Source organism: Trichosurus vulpecula, chromosome 8 (genome assembly GCF_011100635.1).
Source record: "Trichosurus vulpecula isolate mTriVul1 chromosome 8, mTriVul1.pri, whole genome shotgun sequence".
Classification (NCBI taxonomy): domain Eukaryota; kingdom Metazoa; phylum Chordata; class Mammalia; order Diprotodontia; family Phalangeridae; genus Trichosurus; species Trichosurus vulpecula.
The window spans coordinates 52,620,025-52,641,052 of record NC_050580.1 but is presented as its reverse complement, the minus strand read 5'-3'; the positions used below and the strand labels follow the sequence as shown (position 1 = coordinate 52,641,052).

The 21,028-nt window shown below is 42.4% G+C and overlaps 1 protein-coding gene across 2 annotated transcripts in view; it reads right to left on the bottom strand.

Annotated features, from left to right (window-relative positions):
- Window positions 1-21,028, bottom strand: part of SGPL1 (sphingosine-1-phosphate lyase 1) — an 84,051-nt gene that overhangs the window by 16,012 nt on the left and 47,011 nt on the right. For both annotated transcript variants that reach the window (XM_036735192.1, XM_036735193.1), the window contains exons 5-7: window positions 12,377-12,524; window positions 9,532-9,611; window positions 8,919-9,047 (exon numbers count right to left, since the gene is read on the bottom strand). In XM_036735192.1, the coding sequence (XP_036591087.1) occupies window positions 8,919-9,047; window positions 9,532-9,611; window positions 12,377-12,524 (357 nt within the window). The remainder of the gene's footprint in view (window positions 1-8,918; window positions 9,048-9,531; window positions 9,612-12,376; window positions 12,525-21,028) is intronic.

Here is a 21,028-nt window from a genome sequence, read left to right as displayed (position 1 = left end):
GAGGCTGGATGTGGCCAATAAACCAAATCCAAAACCTGTCATTTCTCCACCTCCCCCTACAGAGTAGAAAGAATATTGGACTCAAGGGATCAGGAGACTTGGGTTAGAATTCTGGCTCATATGAGTACCAGCTCTGTGCCCAGGGTCAGTCGCTTTGATTGGTCCCTCTCTGAGTCTCCGTTTCCTCATCTATAACATAAGGATCATACTTGCATTACGTATTTCACAGGATGCTACAAAAATGTTTTATGACTGCTAACTGGCTACCAAAGGTGGATCATTATCATAAATACACACCTGTACTGACTACGTATATGTGTGTATGTATGCATGCATTTATATATATATGGAGAGTGCCAAGTATGCATGCTGCAATGGAAAGCAACCTATGTTACTAATATTAACAAATAAGAAGGTCTACTTAAATGCAAAAAAAAGTCATTTGACCTAAGAAGTCCACTAACAAATAGAAAACTATTAGTAATTTCTGACGAATATTATGAGAAGAATGGCCCTTTAGAGGTTCGAAGATGACTCAGAATGCCTGGCTGGAGCTTAAACAAGAGAAAGGACAGCAGAAATAGTGCCCACTTGGTCAGGAAGGAGATTATGTATCCTGTTTACCTAAAATAGGAACCACATGAATCTCGGTCATGAAGGACCTGAAATATTTCTCTGTAATTCTACCATATATATATTGGAAAGACCTTGATTCAGAGGTCATTTCAAGAATTCCCTGGGTTTCAGACAACATTGTCATCCAACCATTCCAAAGAAATGACTATCCACTCTAAAGGTATGAAGATGTGTCAATCATCAGGAGAGCAGCACCAACAAGTTCACAAGTATGTGGCCCTCTTTTGACAATGCCCCAAAGTGGAAACCCAATGGTAACAGATGGTTTTTGGATGTACCATTTCTGAGGACACTTTCCCTTCAGATCATATACGCATGTTACATATCATATACACACAATATACGTTAATGGAAACAATCAACTTTATACACTGATGGAGAACTCCATCCCCTCTGCTTCGGTGAGACTGGGGTAGATGGTGGTTCTGGCTGGCTTCTGGAGAAGGTAACCCTACCAAGAAAAGACCACTAAGCCCTAAAGCTGCTGTGGTAAGGAGCTAGTCTGAAGATCTTTTGAGCAAAGTTAGTAACTGGGACTTAGGAAGTCTTTATGAAACACGTGATTCTCACACCATTAACTGCTTTACTAGGCAGTTCCCTTGTTTTGTAAATGATGAGTCACTAAATGCCTAATCCAAAAGGAAAACAAAGTTTTGTACACAGGGTCAGAGTTAAAGCCCCAATTCCTTGAGGCAATTCCCCAGGGTGTAGCTGGTGATCTAGTGAAATCTCAGAAGGTCATTTTAGGAGTCAGACAGGTTCTGAAATAAACAATAGGATGAGTGAAGCTCCAGCAATGTCTCTGCCTCCACTGATTCAATCTCTGTACAAAGGTCTGGGCCATGAGCTAAGCAAAACCACTTCCCCAAATCACCAGTCACCAGAATCACATGCCCAACCAGTCCTATAAAAAGAAAACTGATGCTAGTATATCAAATCAGCATCTGTGCAGAGAGATAAACCCCTAATGTAGCACTAATGTGTTACAAAGTAACAGCTACATAGGCCTAGATAGGACAATAAACAAGAGCTCCAAGGACTAGAGGCATATATATGCCTGCGGATAATTACTAATAGTTTAGAAAAAGTTCTAGGGTTAGTGCAGCAGGTGAAGGAGCTACCAACAACCATGTTTGTTGCAATAGATGAGACACATTTCATAAACAAGTGATGCTTGCCTCCTTAGAAATCTCTCTTAGATGCCACTTAGAACACTTGCACGCACTTGTACAAACCTTTCCATTTCTCCCTCCCTATTGGGGATTTCAGCTCATCTAATGCCACCGGGTAAATGAGGTCACCTAAGGCAAAAGAGTTATATTCATGTAGAGGGGTAGAAGGATAGAGGGGAGGGTCATGAAGGGATGATGGGACCTGGGCCCTGAATTTTCCCCACACATTTCAGCAGTCCAGGTCACTGGCACCTGGCTGAGCCCTAGTCTGAGCTACTCAACAATCCTTTCACAGTGGTTCTCAGTCAACCCTAGACCACTTAACCCCTTTTCACAGTCTGCACCTGGCCCACCCCAGGCTATTTACCACTCCTTAATCCCATTCAGATCTTATCACTGTAATTCTGTAATTCTTGTATACTTGCATACAAGTATCAATTTCACTATTGGCCTTATAAACCTCGCTACTCTGACTGAAAGAAGGCTTGAGTGCTTGAATTCTTTCCAGGCAGACTCACCCTGTACCCTGACATTTCAAGGTTCCCAGCAACCCCAAATCGTATCAGTCAGACCTAGAATAACCTCAATCTCCTGGTCACCTAGATAGCTGGGGCAGAGAACCATGGAATGCATAGCCCTTTGAGAACCTTCCTACTCCTGTGGCAACATAGTAGAAAGCCGATCTTTTCTTAGCACCAACCAGAGGCAGCATGAAACATACCTTTTATAATAAAAGTCTCATGCATACATATATGTATATATGTGCTTATATATATGAAACTAAATTTCAAATGTATTTCGATACCATTATGGTTTCTAAATGCAAATTACTGAACTCTTATTAGATTGTCATCATGAATTTACCAAAACAAACCCGGTTATGAATAGGACAATTACTAATATGTGGTGATATGTTTAATGTTGAAAGAGGGTTTTCATTCCTATCTGAAACCAGAATGTTGAGGGCCTTGGATGCCAGGATAAAGAGTTTGGCTTCCTCAAGGTAAGAGAGACCTTTAAGGTTTCTGAGCAAGGGAATGACACAGTCATCCCTATCTATGTCTTAGGAGCATTATTTTGGGGGCTGTGTGGAAAAGAGATGGGAAAGGGAAGATACCAGATGTGAGGAGATTGGGTGGCCATTATAATAGTCCAGGAGACAAAATTAAGTCCTGAACTCAGGTCGTGGCCTTGTAAATTGAAGAAAGGAAGGACTATGAGACGCTATGAAGGCTGAATCAAAAGGTCTTGAGGTAAAGTGGTAGAAAAGGAAGAGTCAAGGATGATTCTAGTTTACAAACCAGGGTTTCAGGAAGAATGGTAGTGATGAAAACATCATTTTTAGAAATGCTGAATGTGAGACTTCTGTGTGCTGAGATGTCTAGATGGAAGTTCTAAACATGAGCCAGTGTACAACTGAGAAATTCAGGCAGTCCATCAGTTCAGATGGAATTACCAAGAGAGGCCCAGGACAGAGCTCTGAAGACGCTCAGTCTTAGGAGGTAGGTGCCATCCTAAGGTGATGAGCCAGCAAAGGACACTGAGAATTAATCAGTCAAAAAGTATTTAGAAAGCAACTACTACAGGGTATCCCTAAAGTTGAACACATAGGAAATCTCATTAACATCTCATTAACCGTTTCACCCAAGACTCTGTGTTGTTCAGTGACTTCTTTTTCTAGGGTATGCTAAAAGAGAAGGTGTACTCAATGAAAATCACAGATGCAACACACTTGATTGAACACATAAAGAGTGAATGTGCTAAAATTGATGGCAATATTTTGCATCGAGTTCATGTGAATCTTGCAAAGCACATCAACCTTTGCATCACAAATGATGGAAATCATATTGAAGATGTTATTTGTTAATATTCCAATTAAATAAAATGTTAAAAAAATTTCATTCATTTCATTTCCTGAAAATATGCATTTTTGCCTATGTGTCCAGACTTTAGGGACACCCTGTACTCTGTTCTAGGCACTGTGTTGCATCCTTGAACACAAAGACAAAAATGAAACAGGTCCAGCTCTCAAAGAACTCACATCCTATCAGGTGGGGTTATGTACATAAATCCACATAGAATAAATACAAGGTGGTTGAGGGAGGGAGAACAACAGAAGTTGGGGGATCAAGAAAGGTTTCATGTAGCAAACAGGACTTGAAATGAATCCTGAAGGGCCTCCATGAGGCAAAAGTGAAAGAGTGTACTCCTGGCAGTAGGAACAGCCAGTGGAAAAGTACAGAGATGGGAGATAGTAAAGGAAGACAGCTCATCTAGCCACCTCCTGGAATGCAGGAAAGTCAATAATGCAGAGAGGCCCAGGACAGAGCCTCCTGGTTCAGGGAAGGGATGTGGGGAAGGAGCAACAAAGGAGATTCAAAAGAAGGGGAAAGGGAGATAGGAAGAGAACAAAGAGAGAGCTACGGCCTGCGTAAGCAATGAAAGCAGGCAGCTTTTTCCAGGCGTCGGGCAGCTAGGACGGCAGGTCTTGTGGAGGGTTTTTTAAGGATGAAGGAGACTTGGACATGTTCATAGGCAGTGGGGAAGAAACTATCACACGAGAAATGGGAGTCAGAAAACCCAAGCAAACTCAAGTTTGGGTTTAATAATATAAAAATATTAAACAGTTAAGAAATAACTCCTAACCTTCGAGAGAGCACTTTCAGTTGAATGGTGGGGTCAGAGCCAGAGTATACAGGGAGATGAGGAGCAAGAGGGAGGTGAGAAGGCGAAGGCAGGAAGCACAGCCCTTTCTAGGAGTGAGGCCAGAGAAGTCAGAAGCAGAAAAACAAAAAGTCCAAAGGAAAGACAAGTGAGATCTAATCCCATCTGCAGGAAACCCAAAAGGAGGCAAAAGACCTGGAGAGAGAGCAGATGAGAAAGGAGTGAGCGATAAAACAATCTCCTAGATTAAAAAGGGAGAGGCAGAGTGACAGTGACAGGTAGAGAAGTTAGCTGTGGTGAGAAGGGCCACATCTTCCTTACAGAACAGAGCAAAGGAGGAGAGGAGAGAAGAGGGCGAAGAAAGACTCACTGAGTAGCCGGGGGAATACACTTGGGAATATCATGTAAAAACAAAGAAAATAAAGATGAGATGTAGTGGTATTCTGAGATACAGAGAGGGGGAAAAGAGGGAGCTGATAACGGATATTTTTAATTTTTCAGTGAGGTGAGAAGCCAGACCATCTGCTGAGAGAGAAAAAAGTAGGAGTGACTGTGGGGACTCAATAAAAGCAAAAGTTTGGAAGCACCAATGCAGAGAGCTCAAGACTAAATCAATTAGTGATGAATAAAATGATAATTAAAATAATTTTAATTATTTAAATATTTTATTTAATATTAATAATTATACTATTGTTTAATTAATATATCATATTAATAATTAAAATTTAAATAACTTAATATGATCTGTAAAAATAATAAATAATAATAATAAAATAAAAGGAATTCTGTGTAAAGAGTGAGGGCCCAGCTGAGAATAGAGAACATGAATCCCTTTGCTCATTCTTCTCCCAGACTTTATCATCTGCTATTCCCATCAAACAGAGCAGTTCTCAGAGTCTCCTTTTCTCTCAGATTCTGTCACAGCCACCTCCCAATCCTCACCCCCTTCCTTTGTGCTGGTTATGACTATTTGGTTTCACGTGAACATTCTGACCCTGAGTACTCTGAATCAAGGATTCTAACTTCCCAAGTGTCTCCAGCATGCCAAATAGCTAGCCAACACAGAGTCAGTCCAGACCACCTGACCGACTTTCCTTCAAGTTGCTGATAACGGCATTCCCAAGAAGGCCCAACTTATGGAGGAAAGCTGGTGTGGAAGATGGGAAGGGCTGGAAGAAGAAATGCACTAACTATTCATGCATTCCAGAATCTACACACAGAAGCCTTCGCCAGCCTGGCTTTATGAGACACTGTGCAGTTGGGTGTGCTGTTGGAGTAAAGATGGCCTCATATGCTCATTCAAAACCAACCCTCCCATGCCTACCTACCCTCCACAGCCACAAACCAGCACAAAATGTAGAAACGAATGCACAATCCCAGCTAACATCTATTCATTCCATTTTGAAGTATTATTAGGGAAAAGAGCCCCACCTATAAAAACTGCCTGGCACATCTACACGGTACTGCCAATGCTATTTTCTTCTGGTTATAAGAAAAAACACTGGAACCAATAGTCTCAAATATAAAATCTGCATGTGTCATCTGTCCTCTGGATCACATAGCTGCACGAGTCTGAAGAGTCTGTCTTGTTTTGCTACATAATCTGAAACATCTTTTCTTCTTGACTGATTCCTAACAGCATGGTTTGTCCACGGCTGGCAGGCCCCTAATACTGGCAAGGGAATTTAAAACAACAAGTATTTTCAGAAATTCCTGCAACCAGGAACAACTAGTTCTTAAGCTCATCAGACAGAAATGGCACAGCTGCCAGCTGGGAGAAGGGAGTATTAGGCCACTCCAACTTTACAAGGGAGACTCCTATGCACATCAACAAGTCCCTACAAGCTCACTTGGTCAGGTGACAGGCCCTGTACTCCAATCAGAGAAATTTACAATTTCTTCACACTGAAGTACCAGAAACGATTACTGGCCCCAGACACAACACTACCTGAAGTGCTAGTTCATTTCTTGCCATTGTAACACAAAAGAGGTTCAAAAAATAAGTAGCAGCATTTATGATAAATCAGAAATGAAAGAAAATATATCCAAGTCACCAGCAACCATTTCCTAAAATCAGAGAAGTAGAGATTTGGATCCAGAAGAGACCTGAGATGTCTTTAGAAAATTAAACCAATTTAACCACAACCAGGAAGCCAAGAGTCTAGAAACCCGTCATCCAGTGAATACTATTGCCTGGCCCAGCAGAGACAACCAAGGCAACCAAGGGCAGCACCAATTTAGAATATAAAATCATCTGAAGGAGGAAGAGAATAAGAAATGACCTATACTAACAGCTCATGGAACAGCGAGAAACAGGAGAGGGGAAAATTCAAGAAAGCATGGCAAGAAACCCAATGATCTTGAAAGTATTTAAGGACGAAATAAGGAGGACAGGAAACAAAGGACAAATGAAAAGTATCTCTAAAATTCCTGTAAAAAAGCATTTTCTCCAGCAATGACAGTGGAGGCACAGTATTTGTACTGTATTATTGTAAGAGGAAGTAGAAACTGCACTCAGGGGAGGAAGGAGAGTAGGACCAGACCAAATGTGCCCAAATGTTCACGTGACTGAGGCAGAAGTTATGAGAGCACTGAAGGATCAATTCTCAAGATACATGAAACGGGAAAGACGATCAAACTCTTGAGAAAGATCATGGACTTTAATACTACTGAAAAAAATCAAGAACTACCAACCTACTTACTCAGCTCTACAAAATCCTTATGAAAATCACCTTTACATGTCTGAGGGCAATTCCTGATAAAAGTAGAAGAAAGAAGCAGGCAGGCTCTCACAAACACTATTCTACAGCCAACCTCACCTCCATATGGTACAGTTCACTGAAAGGTCCAAATAAGACAGGATTTCACTCTGCTTAATTATATAAACTGGTTGGATTTGAGAGAGCAACATGCCTTCTAGGCTGCTCTCCTCCGAGCTTATCCCTATGGATATGATAAAGTTACCTAAGATTACTTGAAAGCTGAATGAACGAAAAAGCATGTATTAAGTGCTTACTCTGTACCAAGCACCGTGGATGCCAAGATCATCCCTGCCCTCAGTGAGCTTCCATTCTCATGAGGAAGAAAACACAGAAATGGGGCCTGGAGGCCAAGAAAGGGCACTTTGGTCCAGAAAGTCACAAGATGGCAAGACAAAATGAAATAAAAGACATAATGACAGAACTCTGATTAACAGCCCTGATTATTAACATTAAGCAGGGCATGTAACAGAGACATGGTCACTCACGGTATTTACCACCATCACAGCTTCCAAATGCAACAAGAACTCCCTCTAAATGTAAAGACACTAAAAATAAAACATTCTTGTTTGTGGATAACATTGTGCTAACTGCATGAACATGGCAAGGAGGCCCTTAAAGGAGATTCAAAATCACTCAAAAGTGTCGGCCTAACTATCCACTCAGGAAAAAAGAAAAAGATAAAGAATTCCCATAGTTCAGACCATGATACACTTAAGTCAAATGGACAACCCAAAGAGGGATCCATCACGTGGGAAATTGTGGAATGCTTTTAAGAGTTCAAGCTTCTGTCTGAAACAAAGACTCAGATTTTGAACACCAGCATTCTTCCAGCATTGTTATACAGCTGCCAATCTTAGTGTACTACCATCTCCAAAGAGCTAAAATGGTGGGTCACCCACAGAGCGATGGAGGATGAGGCTGCTGTGAGAAAGCTGGAGAACATCCCTAATATGGCATGTGGCCTGCGACCTCCCATGACATGGAAGAGTTAAGGTGAGGATGGACTGTAATCTGTACCACTGGCGTGTGGACAACCAAAGCTTTCTCACACAACTCAGTTCCACAGTAGATGCTTCAAGTGACACCTTTCTACCCAATGACTCCCAGACTTTATTCAAAACTCTTAAAGATTTAAAGCAACCTACCATACTTGTCTCAGTTTCTCTGGCTGAACAAGATCATTCCTTCATTATGCCTCTAGGCTATGCTTTAAAGTCTTTAAGTGATTCCTACATGCAAGAAAATTCTTGAGGAGTCAAGATAAATTTCCTGCTGCCAAATGCCAGCATCCGCTGGTAAGGAATGGAGTGAGAAGAGCTAACACTTATCTGGTGCTTTAAGGCTTCCAAAGGGCCCTCCTAACCACTGCTTATAAGGGAGGTAGGGAAACATTATTCCCCACATCTTAAAGGACTAAAGGACATGTTCAAATCCACATAGTTAGTGACCAAGCCAGAAATCCATCCCCCATTTCCTGATCTCAAGAGCAGGACAGTCTCCATGATATCATGCTACTTTCTCCCCACAGAGACAGCACAACCAAGCAACCACTGGTGCCCCTCTAGAGGTGAAGGACAGCCTCCCCTCCACTGACCTGACAGCCTAAGTAACTTCTCTGAGCAAATCCCAAAAGGAAATTCCAGGATAAGCAATGGAAGACAAGTCAAGAGGGGCAGTTACTTACGCAGCCACAAGACTCTGGTCCACCATTAAAGAGGGTGCAAACCATCCTCACAACCTCTGCCTCCATCTTCCGAACCCCTGGAAAGACCTCTGGGTGTAATGGATTGCTCCATGCAAAATCTCCATAAACCTGCAAAGAAATGCAACTCGGTGCATAAGGCAAAAGGGAACCATTTCAGGAAGGACATGGAACCATGCCAAGAGATCGCTAAGCAGACCCAACCATCCATCTGATTACTCAATGCAGCCCCAAAGGTACATGCAAAGGAGGTGGGAAATTCATCCTGAAAAATTTGTTTTGTAACTTGTACAAAACAAAATCTGAGGAAACTGTAATTAGGTTTTATATCTTTTCAATCTTCTTTAAATCATTCCCTTTCAAGCTTACCATTAATACCAAATATGCCATCCTACTCCCCAATATCCTCCTGTGCCATCACACAACTAATCCTCCCTTCCTTTCTAAGCCACTAATCTCTAACCGGATCACTGCCAACTCTGATGAACAACTCCCAGGATTTGGAAATTCAGTGTTGAACATTCTCTTTGAAATGAGATACGTAGCACACAACATTTGGGGTACTGACATTTCCCCTAAAGTAGACATCATTTACCTTCACAAGAAGTTCAGTGAGTTTCTCATCACCACTGTACACTGCCCCAGAAACCTTCCCGTCTTCCCAACGTGAATTTCCTGGAAAAAACAAGCCCCCAGCCACAAGTTAATATTATCGGGTGCCTCATTCAGCACTGACACGATATGTAAGGGAAGGTTTGTTTCCAATAAAAGCCAAAAAAAAAAAAAAACTATCCAGGAAGAAATCTAGCCTAGAAAAAGGAAAGAATAACTGGGAACTGAATGGCAGATCTATATCAAATTATTCATCACTCAATCAGTGTTCACTAAGTGCTTACTATGTGGCAGGCGGCGCCCTAAGCACCACAGAGATAAAGCAAAAGTGACACAGTCCTTGCCTCAAGGCACTTGCACCCTAAAGGAGACAACGTGTGCACACACAAAAGTGGATACCAAATATACACCAAATGGAGATGGTGCAGTTTGAGCTGAGGGAGATGCCAAGTGGAGACTGAGCTGAGCCTTATGTGGAATGAGGGAGTCCAGAGGTGGCTGTAAGGTGGGGCTATATTTCAGGCACTGGGGGCAGCTAGGGCAAAGGCACTGAGATGGGTGACAGAACGTCATGTCTGTGAAACAGCAAGCAGAGAGGGAGGATTGGATCCCTGAGGGGGAAGGGCACAAACATGGGGAGGGGTCAGGCTGGGAAGAGCTCTGATTATCCAACACAACTGTCTAATTTTGATTCTCAAGGCAAGAGGGAGCCATTGGAATTTATTGGGGAAGGTGACACAATCACACTTGGGCTTCAGGAAAACCCCTTCGATAGTTGTGGGCAGGGACCTTGGAATGATCAGTGAGGATGGCCTTCACCAGGATGGTGGCTGTGTGAATGATGTATACTGATGATGCTGTGCAAACAGATGACAAGATGTGGCACCTGATTGGACACAGGAGAGTGACGTGGGTGAATGGGAGAATGGTGGTACCCTCAACAGTAACAGGAAACTTAGGAAGAGGACCAGGTTTGGTGGAACGACAATGGGTTCTATTTTGGACATTCTGAGTTTGAAATAGGACATCAAGTTTGAAATGTCCAACAGGCAGTTAGACAGAAGAGCTGAACCCATGGGAGTTGATGAGGTCACCGAGAGTAAACAGGGCCAGAACAGAGCCTGGAGTATCCCCAGAATTAATGGACATGGCAAAAAAATGGGCCAAGAGAACAAGGTTTCTGGAAGAACTAGAAGAGCAAGTGTCCAGGAGAAGTTAGTCAGCAGCTTCAAATGCAATAGAAAGGCCAAGGAAGGGGAAAGGCTGAGATGAGGCCATTCGATTTGGTGATGAGGAAATCGCCAGAAGCTTTGGAGAGAGCAGGGTTGGTTGTCTGTTTGTTTGTTTAAGATTGGATCTCCCTGACCAGGCTACAAGTGCAGAGGCTACGTATCTGGGCCAGTCCCAATCATTAACCATTTCACCTCACATCCAGAAAACTGGCAAACACAAAAAAAAGATGGTAGTAGTCAGTCCTGGAGGAGCTGTGAAAAGACAGCCACATGGATACACTGTTATGATCATTTGGAAAGCAATATGCAATTCTGTTAAAACATGTAATGGAACATTACTGCATTGTAAGAAAGCATGAATAGGAAGACTTTTAGGAAGCATGCCCTGGACTGTACAAAGTGAAGTCAGTAGGACCAAGACAATGGTAGACAGAATGACTAAAACAATACAAAGAAAGGCCAAAAAGAAGCATGGAATGCTGCATCGTTCTGACCCAGCTGGGCCCTAAAAAGCCAGAAGAATATCCCTCCCTCCTGGTAGAGGTGGAGGGCTGCACTGCAGAACAGGGTGTACTCAGCTGACTGGTCTGGTTGAACTGCAGTCCCCCTCCCCCATTTTTGTCTGTTGTTATTTTTAATATGGGATACTCCTTGGCTAGGGGAGGAAGGACAGATTTATCTGGAAATGACAAGGATGTAAAAACAAGAGATATAACAATGACAATTTTTAAAGGTAACAGAAAAATGTACTTATTCACACACTTACAGGATCTGCCACCCAAATAAACAAGGCCCATTTGTAGCCAATGCTCTTTGTTGAGACTACCCTGGCAGACAGACGGAAGGACCTTTTCTTCTTCTCTTAATAAATGTGCCAAATACTAGTCTGCTAGCTCTCTCTCCCCTAGGCAGCACCTCTTAAACTGTGGGTTGTGACCCCATGGTTTAAGAAGCACTGAAGGAGTCACTAGTGGAGAAGGTTTAAGAAGCCCTGCCCCACAGCAGACTGCTTTTGTGCTGTGCCAGGGCTCAGTAAGATTTTTAGTGAGGTGGCTCAGGTATGTGGGATAGGGAGCCAGGAAGCAGGGAGTATGAATGTGTTGGCACTCTTAAGGGGTGATACAGCACCAAGAAGTAACTTGAGAAAGCACAAAAAGGGGAGCATGCGCCATGCCACTAAAAATCATTCTTATTTCTTAGGTCATCAAATTTGGAGCACTTGGAGGATGGCCTATACCCAATTTTGTACTTTGTAATATATACTACCAAGTACTCTCAAAATATACTGATAATGAATTTTTAATTTTTATATTAATTTTTTAAAATTCTACTTTACACATTCCCACATGAATTTAAATGGTCCATAAGATTTTAAGTCCTAATTGTCTGGGGCTGGAGTCTAAATTTAAGTGCAATTTAGATGGGGGAAATGCAACTTGGAAATATTTGATCCATCCTTTGAGAAAAAGGAAACTCAAATATAAACAAATGAGTCCTGATAGCACAGCTTCCAGCTTTGTGGATCTCTTTGACTTGTGGACACAGGCCATTATCATTTAGAGGAAGGGTTCATTACGCACACACACAGACTCGTACCAAGGGAGTTGTAGTCCTTGAGCCTCTCCAGAATGTCAGATGAGCTTAAACCCTCAGCAGGCAGTTTTTTCACATACTCCATGTCCACTTTCAGGAAGGACAGATTCTTGATAATGTCTTCCCTGGCCTTGCTAAATCTTTCTCTGATCTGCCAAAAACAAAAGGACATACAATCGACAACCAGAATGGAAAAAAGATTGTGTTTAGTGTCAGGATAAAAACACTTACCCTGGGGCAAGGCCCGGATTTTCCCAAAAGAAAGGGAAGTGACCAAGCTGTCAGACTTTGCTTCCTGGACTGTACAACAACCTTTCAGAAGTCTGAAAAAGTAACCTACTAGAATTAAAGAAATTTAAGGACACAGGTACCCTTATACGTTGCCACAGGTGAGTTTTGAGGAGGTCAGCACCCCTTGAAGGGTGACAATTTCAACAGACTTGTGAACATTGAGAGCTTGAAAAAGAGTCAATGACAGAATTATGAAGATCATCCAGGAAATGGGTTTAAACTATGATGAGAAGGTCCCAACTTAGGCAACAATTTTCCTTCTATGACAGCAGTAAGACCATCAGAGCAGTTGGGGAATTTCAGCTTTGTTTGCGGGGGAGTGGCACCTGGAAAGGAATGAAGCTTGACCAGTGAGAGTGAATGCTTCAGCTCCATTCAGGGGCTAGGTTTGGAGGTTCCTTCCCCACAACGGAAACCTTCTGCCCTGAAGTCTAGGGCTGATCTGACCCAAGTCACTATAACCATGCTACACCATCTATCTCCACCAAGCATCCTTTGCAAACCCTGGATGTGGGCCTGTATCTATCTCCATGTCAGGAGGCACTGCTCAGTCCACACTTCAAACAATAAGAACAAATTCTTGCCGAAATAAAGAGCACCTGGATACTAAGTCCTTTGCTTTCCAGAACTGGGGCTGTGATTCCAATCAGAAGCCCAGTATATGATGAAGACACAATGTATCTGATTATGTATCATCCTCTGCCACCTTGGGAAAAGATAAAGGAATTGGTGCCCAATGTGAATTCTGCCAGGTCCCAAGAGCCCCGATCCCCAGACATTCACTAGTCCAGAAAGCAGGACTGATTTCCTTTCTTTGGCACCCTTCTGATCAGATTTACAACTCAACAGGGACTTCAAGGTCATCTACTCCAAACCCCTTGTTTTATAGATCACGCACCCGGATGATCAAAGATGCTAAGTGTGTTTAAGGTCACCCAGGTAAGTAAGTAGCAAAGCCAGAATCTGAACCCAGGCCCCAATCCAATGCCCTTTTCATTATCACCACACCGCTTCTGCTTCTCTGGCATTTGCAAGAAAACACATCAATACCTCCCTGCCTCAGCCCAAGATCACGTTGAGGGGGAATCCCAGGCAGAATGTAATTTCCTATCATATGACTAACAAACTCTCACAACCCTTTTCCTAATCCTTGATTCAGAACCACCAGCTGCCTAAGAGAGTCCCTTTGGTCTGCTGCCTCTACCCAGCCTCTCATGCCCATATCACCCATTCCCTTTTAATGTCATGCCCTCTGCAAGCCTTGTTCTCAGGTTAATAAACTTAGGAACCAGATTCCTTTCTCTTCCCTCTCTCCCTCTTCCTTCAACAATAACTTTTCCCTAGATACTAAGCGTGAAAAATCCATTTTGCTTGTACCTTCTTCCCTACCCTTTACTGCACCTGTGCAATGGGATAAGAGCATCTGGAGCTAAAGGGTCCTTAGATATCATTTCATCTAATTCCCTCATTTTACAGACATGGAAACTGAGGGCCAATCAATCAGCAAGAGTTATCAAGTGTCTCTGCACCAGGCACTAAGAATACAAAGACAAATGCGCCCAACAAGCTTTCACTCCATCAGAGGAAACAAAAGGTATATGCACAAGTACACCCAAAATAAAAAGCATCTTGCTGGGGGGAGGGCAGCAGCAGCTGAGGAAAATCAGAAAAGGTTTCTTACAAGAAGTTGCATTTGAGCTGCCTGGACTTCTAAGAGACAAAGATGAGGAAGGAGTACATTTCTGGCGAGGGGGGCAGGCTGCACAAAGGCCTCCAGGCATGATCAAAGGGGACAGGAAGGGAAGCAAGGTTTAAGTCTGGAAAGACAGGCTGGAGCCAAGTGGCAGAAGAACTGAAATGCCAAAAAGAAGAGTTTGATCCTGAAAGCACTAGGGAGCCAAGGGAGGTTTTGTAAGCAGGGGAGTGGCATTTTGACAGCTGGGTGGTGAATGGAATGGAGAGAGGAAAGACCTAAGCAGGGACACCATTAAGGAGCTAAAACAAGGCAGTCTGAGCAAGAGGCAATGAGGGTCTGAAGTAGGGTGGTGGCCATCTGAAAGCAATGAAGATGAGAGAGGTCTACAATCAACATTACAAGGAGGCAGGGTTAGGGTTAGGCTCAGAGCCAACGTCTGGTCTAACTCCAGCCTGACAACACCTTGCCAAGGCAGTCCACTCAAATCTTCACAACATCCAAATGGCTCCTCCTAGTCTAAATCATCTCTGTCGGAGTGTAAGGCAGGTACACATGGCACACTTGGCTTGCCTGAGGCCCACTTATTGTGCTGGAAAGGGCAGGGTTAAGGAGAACTTGCTGTAGACTCTCCTCTGCCCCAGAATCCACGAGTTCCATTGTATCACTGCTGTGTGATCTCAGGCAGATAATGCTCCTCTCTGGGCCTCCATCCTATGAACTCTTCAGGTCCACTGGGTCTTCCCAAGTGTAACCGGAGAATTCTCTAATTAGTATCGTAGAAGGTTAGAGCTAAAAGTAACCACAGAATTGATCAATCTAGTCTCATTTTCATAACTGGAGAAAATAAGGTTAGAAAGTAAGAGAGCACTGGTTATCAGAAAGGAGAGAAGTGATACCCCCGAAGACAAAAGAAAGGGAAGGCTGCAAACAAGAGAATACAAACTTCTCTGGTTCCATTTTTTTTCCGAGGATGGATTTTGTTTATCTTTACCTGTAAAAAAAGAAACACCACACAAAAGATACAAAGGTCGATGTCCACACATATTACTGGCCATGGACCAGAGTGCAAAGAGTGGAGTTCTTTATCTTCTTGACTATCTAAGCCAAGCAAACAGCCTGTTGTGGTTCAGAAAAACACTATCAGGTCTAGACTCTGGATGCGAGAAACTCTCTGTGCACTGGTCATACCCCTTCTTTAGAACCCAACATATCCAGAAACATCTTTCCTTGGAACCTCCCCCCAAGCGAAAAACTGCCAATTCCCAGTCAACTTGAACCTCTCTGCTAGAACCCCAGGGGTGAGAAACCATTTAGAACCTTCTGACCAGAACCTTGCCTACACCCCACCCATTAAACACCTGACTTACTCTGAACCCATGAAACCCAAGGAGCTTGGGGGCAGGCAGGAGGAAGGGAGAGAAGGAACTTATTCTAATGCCAAGAACTGTGCTAAGCACTTTCCAAGTATCCAAGTATCATCTCACTGGATCTCCATAACAACCCTGTGAAGCAGTACAGTTATTATCCCCATTCTTTCTTTAAATAGTCGAAATCAAAGGTCTGTATCAGTGAGGCGAGATTCATGACCTCGAGGATGACTATGAACATGCCTGATCGGTTCAGAATTGTGGAATATGAAAAACTCTCCAGGCCGAAGGCAACAGGGAAAAATAAGGAAAAAAGATTAAGATGACCAAAAGTCTCAAGAGAAAGAAAACCCATTAAAGACCTGCATGAAAGCAGATAAGCCAACAGAAAAGATACTAACATCGAAAGGGAATATGGCCTCCAAATCAGCCAAAAGTCCAGGCGTTTATGAATAAATGTTACAAGAATAAGGAAAATGAATCAATGCCAGATAAGACAAAGGAATCTGTGGATTCCCAAGAGAGCATGGAACAACAGCATTATGCTCATGAATCATTAAAAAGAGAAGAATTGTGAAAGAAGAATTTGGGGCCTGAACAGCAGAAATAACTGACAAAACTTCTGAAATTTGAATTCACAGTGGCAAGTCAAAAAGAGAATAATTGATTGAGAACGCAGAGACAAAGAAGTGAAGGATAATCTGGAAGACGAGAGATAGATAGATGTTAAAAGAAAACATATCTATCCAAGAAAATCGTAAAGACAAGATGCAAAGAAAAAATTTTAAATTATAGGGCTTCCAGAAGAACATGAAAGACAAAAAAATCTGAACATTATAACCTAAGAAATAATACAAGAAAAGTGCCCAGAATTTCTTAACACAGAAAACAAAATGCCAATCAAAAGAATCCACAGATCAGCTGAGAGGTGGGGCAAGGGGGGAACCTATGCTACAAACTTCAAGACATATAGTAGTTAAATCGAACAATTCCAGCCCTTTTCCTCCTTTCTCCTTTCCCCTCCTCTCCCTTCTCTTTGCCCATTCCTATCCCTCCCTCCATTCTTTTTCCTTCCTCCCTTGCCCAACCTAGATGATGAAGTGGTGGAGACAGCCAAGAAGACCACACAGTCTGCTGAGGAGGACATCACAAGGTCGTGCCAGGACATGTTCTCCAAAATGATACATACCTGACAGGTGAGCTGACAGTCACCAGTGAAGACTATACTTCTTGAAAAAATGAACAAACTGACTAGCTTGAAGTATCTAGAAATGAAAAATATTGCAGTAAACATAAGTAGAAACCTAGAGGACTTAAACCAGAAATATGTAGCACTTGGGTCTTATCTGGATCACTTCACTTTAGCTGAGGGGCAAGCAGCAGCTCTGGAGCAGGCAGCCTACAAACTGGGTACATAGTCAAAGAAACTAGAAGCAAAGTACAAGAAGCTAGAGAGACGATGAAAGAATTCTTCAGCACAAACACTTTAACTACAAGAATGTTTCATAACAACTGAAATGCACAGGATGGAACTATAACTAGGATTCAGTTCCATAAAGGGAAGCAGTGCTGCTGATCCAAAGAGAAGCCCAGCTCCGCCCCCACCCCTCCCATGGTTCAATGTGTAACTTTGGCCATCCCTTAACGTTTTCCTAAACCTGTACCCCCTGGAACCTCATCTTATGGAGTGCTTCCTTGTATGCCTGTAATAGTAATTAAGGTGGGACTTTTTGCTGTTGACCTTTAATGATTCTGGCCTTTATTTGAATGGGGCAGATAAAATGGGATGGTTTTTGTATTTCTCAGCACTGAGACAATTGGGAGCCATTGATTTGTATCTGATATGATAATGGGGGTGGGGAACTTCTCCATGCCCAGCCTGGGTGAGGTCAGGGCCCTCAGGACATATAAGTGCAGAGGTTAGGTTCTCTCTCAGAGCTCTGAGCCACAGCAGGAGCGGCTTGTGACTCTGGGCCAGGCGTTCTAATGAGCTCCCCGGCTGTATACCCAGATGTTGATACCTACGAATTGTATTTGGTCTGTAATTCAGGGTGCTGGTTTTTTCCCCTGAACTAGGTGGATGTTATTTGTATGCTGGATTAAAGTAAGATTGTTAACCCCTTAATGTTGCTTTCCTTAACAAAGCAGATGAAAAGGACCTGGGCTTGCAGTGTTCTGTGAGCTGGTTTTTGTTGGCTTTACACCCTCACAGCAGCTGCTACCTGGATTGTTGTTACAGTGCCCCAGACCAAGGCTCAGGAATCGGGATCAGCCCCATCTAGAGCAGACACAGATGAGAGGCTCTCATCTCCCTGTCTCCTCCCTTCTGTCTTCTCCCCTAGAGCTCCCTCCACCCCCTTCAAAACTTGTTCTTCAACTTAAATAATAAATGCCAATTTGTGACCCTCAAAAAAATTCCAATGACAAATAATAAATTCTACAAGTTATCATGATAAAGACCTTCAAGAAAGGAAATTCAAACACTTCACCTACCAAAAACCAAAGCAGAGATAAGAATAATCAGTCCCAACGAACAAAGGAGCTCAAGAGGCAACCTAAGGTAATAGACTCCACAAACCTGAGCCCAACCTTTAAATAGCTTTAAATATGAACATTCAATAAAAAATAAGCGACTGACTCCTGGTCATGTGAGCAATAAGAATGAGGGCTAGACATTTTCTCTGATCCACTCACCCTCTCAAACCTTTCCAAAATAGAAATTATTTGTGAAAGATAAAGAAACCTCAGTTGTCTCCATAATCTAGGACCTCAAAAAAAGAGGTTTATTAAAAAAAAAGAACAAATCTGTGAACTGACTTCCCTGTTCCACCTACCAGACTAGCTGATCCACAGGAACTCTGGACAATACCCAACTCCATCCCAAGTCTCCCCTCCCTCTTTCCAGTGGAAATCTCAGCTCCAAGCTGAGAAGTCAGGGAGGCAGGGAGGAAACCTCTGCAGGAGAGCCAGAAACAGAGGGAAAGGGGCAGGAGAGAAGGTTTTTGTTGTTCAGTTGTGTCCAACTCTTCTTGACCCCATTTGGCCTTTTCTTGGCTAAGATACTGGAGTGGTTTGCCATTTCCTTCTCCAGCTCATTTCACAGATGAGGAAACTGAGGCAGACAGGGTTAAGTGACTTGCTCAGGGTCACACAGCTAGTGTCTGAGGTCACATTTGAACTCAGGAAGATGAATCTCCCTGACTTCAGACTAGGCACTCTATTCACTGAGCCACCTCACTGCCCCAAGACAGTTCTGAGTCTTCTAAAGCAAGGCTTTGGGATGAGAAACTATGATGACATCAGTAAAAACGGTTTTTTTTAAAGGGTCGAAGCACTTCTAGAAATAAAAGCAGACTTGAACCAGTGATTTGCTTCTCACGTATGCCAGGCACCCCAGACACAAAAATATAAGAAGGATAAACAAACAGCCACAAAAGGCAACTGCCACAAACTCAACAACAGAGAAACCATTAAGAGATTTCTTTCTAAAAGTACTCAAGGAGTTTCTTCCATGAAATGACTAATATGGAAATATTTTACCTGAATGCACATGTATAACCTGTATCAGATTTCTTACCCTTTCCAGGGATGGAGGAGGAGAGGAAGGGAAGCATAGAATTTGGAACTCAAAACTTAAGGGAAAAAAAGGACAAATGTTAAAAATTCTTTTTACATGTAATTAAGGAAAAAATAAATATTATTAAAAAAATAGAAGTTTTAAAAAGTACTCCAGGGTAAAAGATGAAAAACAAATAGAGGTTATGGTGGAGAAATAAGCCTGAAACATCCTAGACCACAGCCCACATCTTGCCTAAATTGCCTTGGGGTTGCCTAAGGGCGAATCAATGCTTTTGTGGCACCACATCATAGAAGAAGGGGGCACCTAGAGGGGGAGAGGAGGGGAGATAGAGGACAAGAGATGATATACCCTCATTGTGTCAAGGTTTGACAACGAGAAGGAAATAATTCCTGGTCTCTCAGGAAGGTGCAATACTCCGATACTCCAGGACAACTGGGGAGGAGGTTTAAGGGGGGGCTGAGACAAGAGAGAAGCCAGAATGGGACCAGACAACAGATGTAATCTACAAAGACTTGGCATTCTGAGAGACCACTCTGGTCTCAGGAGAAGGGGATCACAGTACCTGGGGGTGACACCCAGAGGGGAGGAAATTCATGGCTGGGGGTGCGGGGCAGGGGGGAGGAAGATGACTGAGTAGAGTGCAAAGGTTAATAACGAAGTGCAGAGTCAGACACAGGAACATTCTTACCAGAGGGCAATAGCTTCTCTATCATCTACAGGAGCTAAGAGTGAAGCACAACAGAGGGAGACAGTCAGGAGTTAAGATATACAAGGCAATAACATAGAAACTATTCCAAAGGAGGAACCTAAAACAGATTCCTTAAGAAGCTTTTTAATTCCATGAATGTGACAAAAGAGTTCTGTGCTATAAAAAATGATAAATGTGATGAACACAGAGAAGCAAAGAAAAATGTCCATGAACTGATTCAGACCAAAGTAGGCGGAGCCAAGAAAACAATGTAAGCTAGATCCTGATTAGTGTACGTAATGAATCCAGTAAAGTGGTCATCTGACTATTCGAAGTTAGGATCACATGTAAAATATGGTAATTTGTTCCAGCCCAATAGAAATATAGGATGAAATTTTTTAAAGTAAAGTTCTTAAATCTAATTATTAACGTAATAGAACAGGAATGGATAAGAAAATGTATTTCTAATTCATGTTTATTATGCAGCAATGGAGTAGTTTTAGCAAGCAAAAGTTTAAAAATTATAAGCTCACTGAATAATCATATCTAAAGCGAAGCCTACACCGATGATATGACAAAAACATTATCATTATTATTATCATCGTCACAGAAAATATTTTAGCAGCGTAGGCTACACTGTCTTCTCTTCACCCAAATCTGCCTTTAGATGGTGAGAGGAACAGAGAGTTTTATCCACATCTCATCAAATCTGCACGCGTGCTTGCATTCTCACACAAAACACCAAGTGCAATCGGATTATCTGGAACATTTCTGGAAATCAGTAATGCTTTAACTGCAACATTACTATCCTTGCATTATTTTTCAACAACTGGGCTAAAATAACTTGAAAATCAGTCCTCAAAAATAGCTTTTGGTCACATGTGCTTTCTTATTTGATCACTAAAAAACTGGAAGCAAAGGATGGTCGTAGCCTCTCAGAACATAAGGATTTTGAGACAAATGAACATCGGTTTTCTTTTTATTTTTTTTTCGGTTTTTTTTTTTTCGGTTTTCTTTTTAAATCCCCTACTAC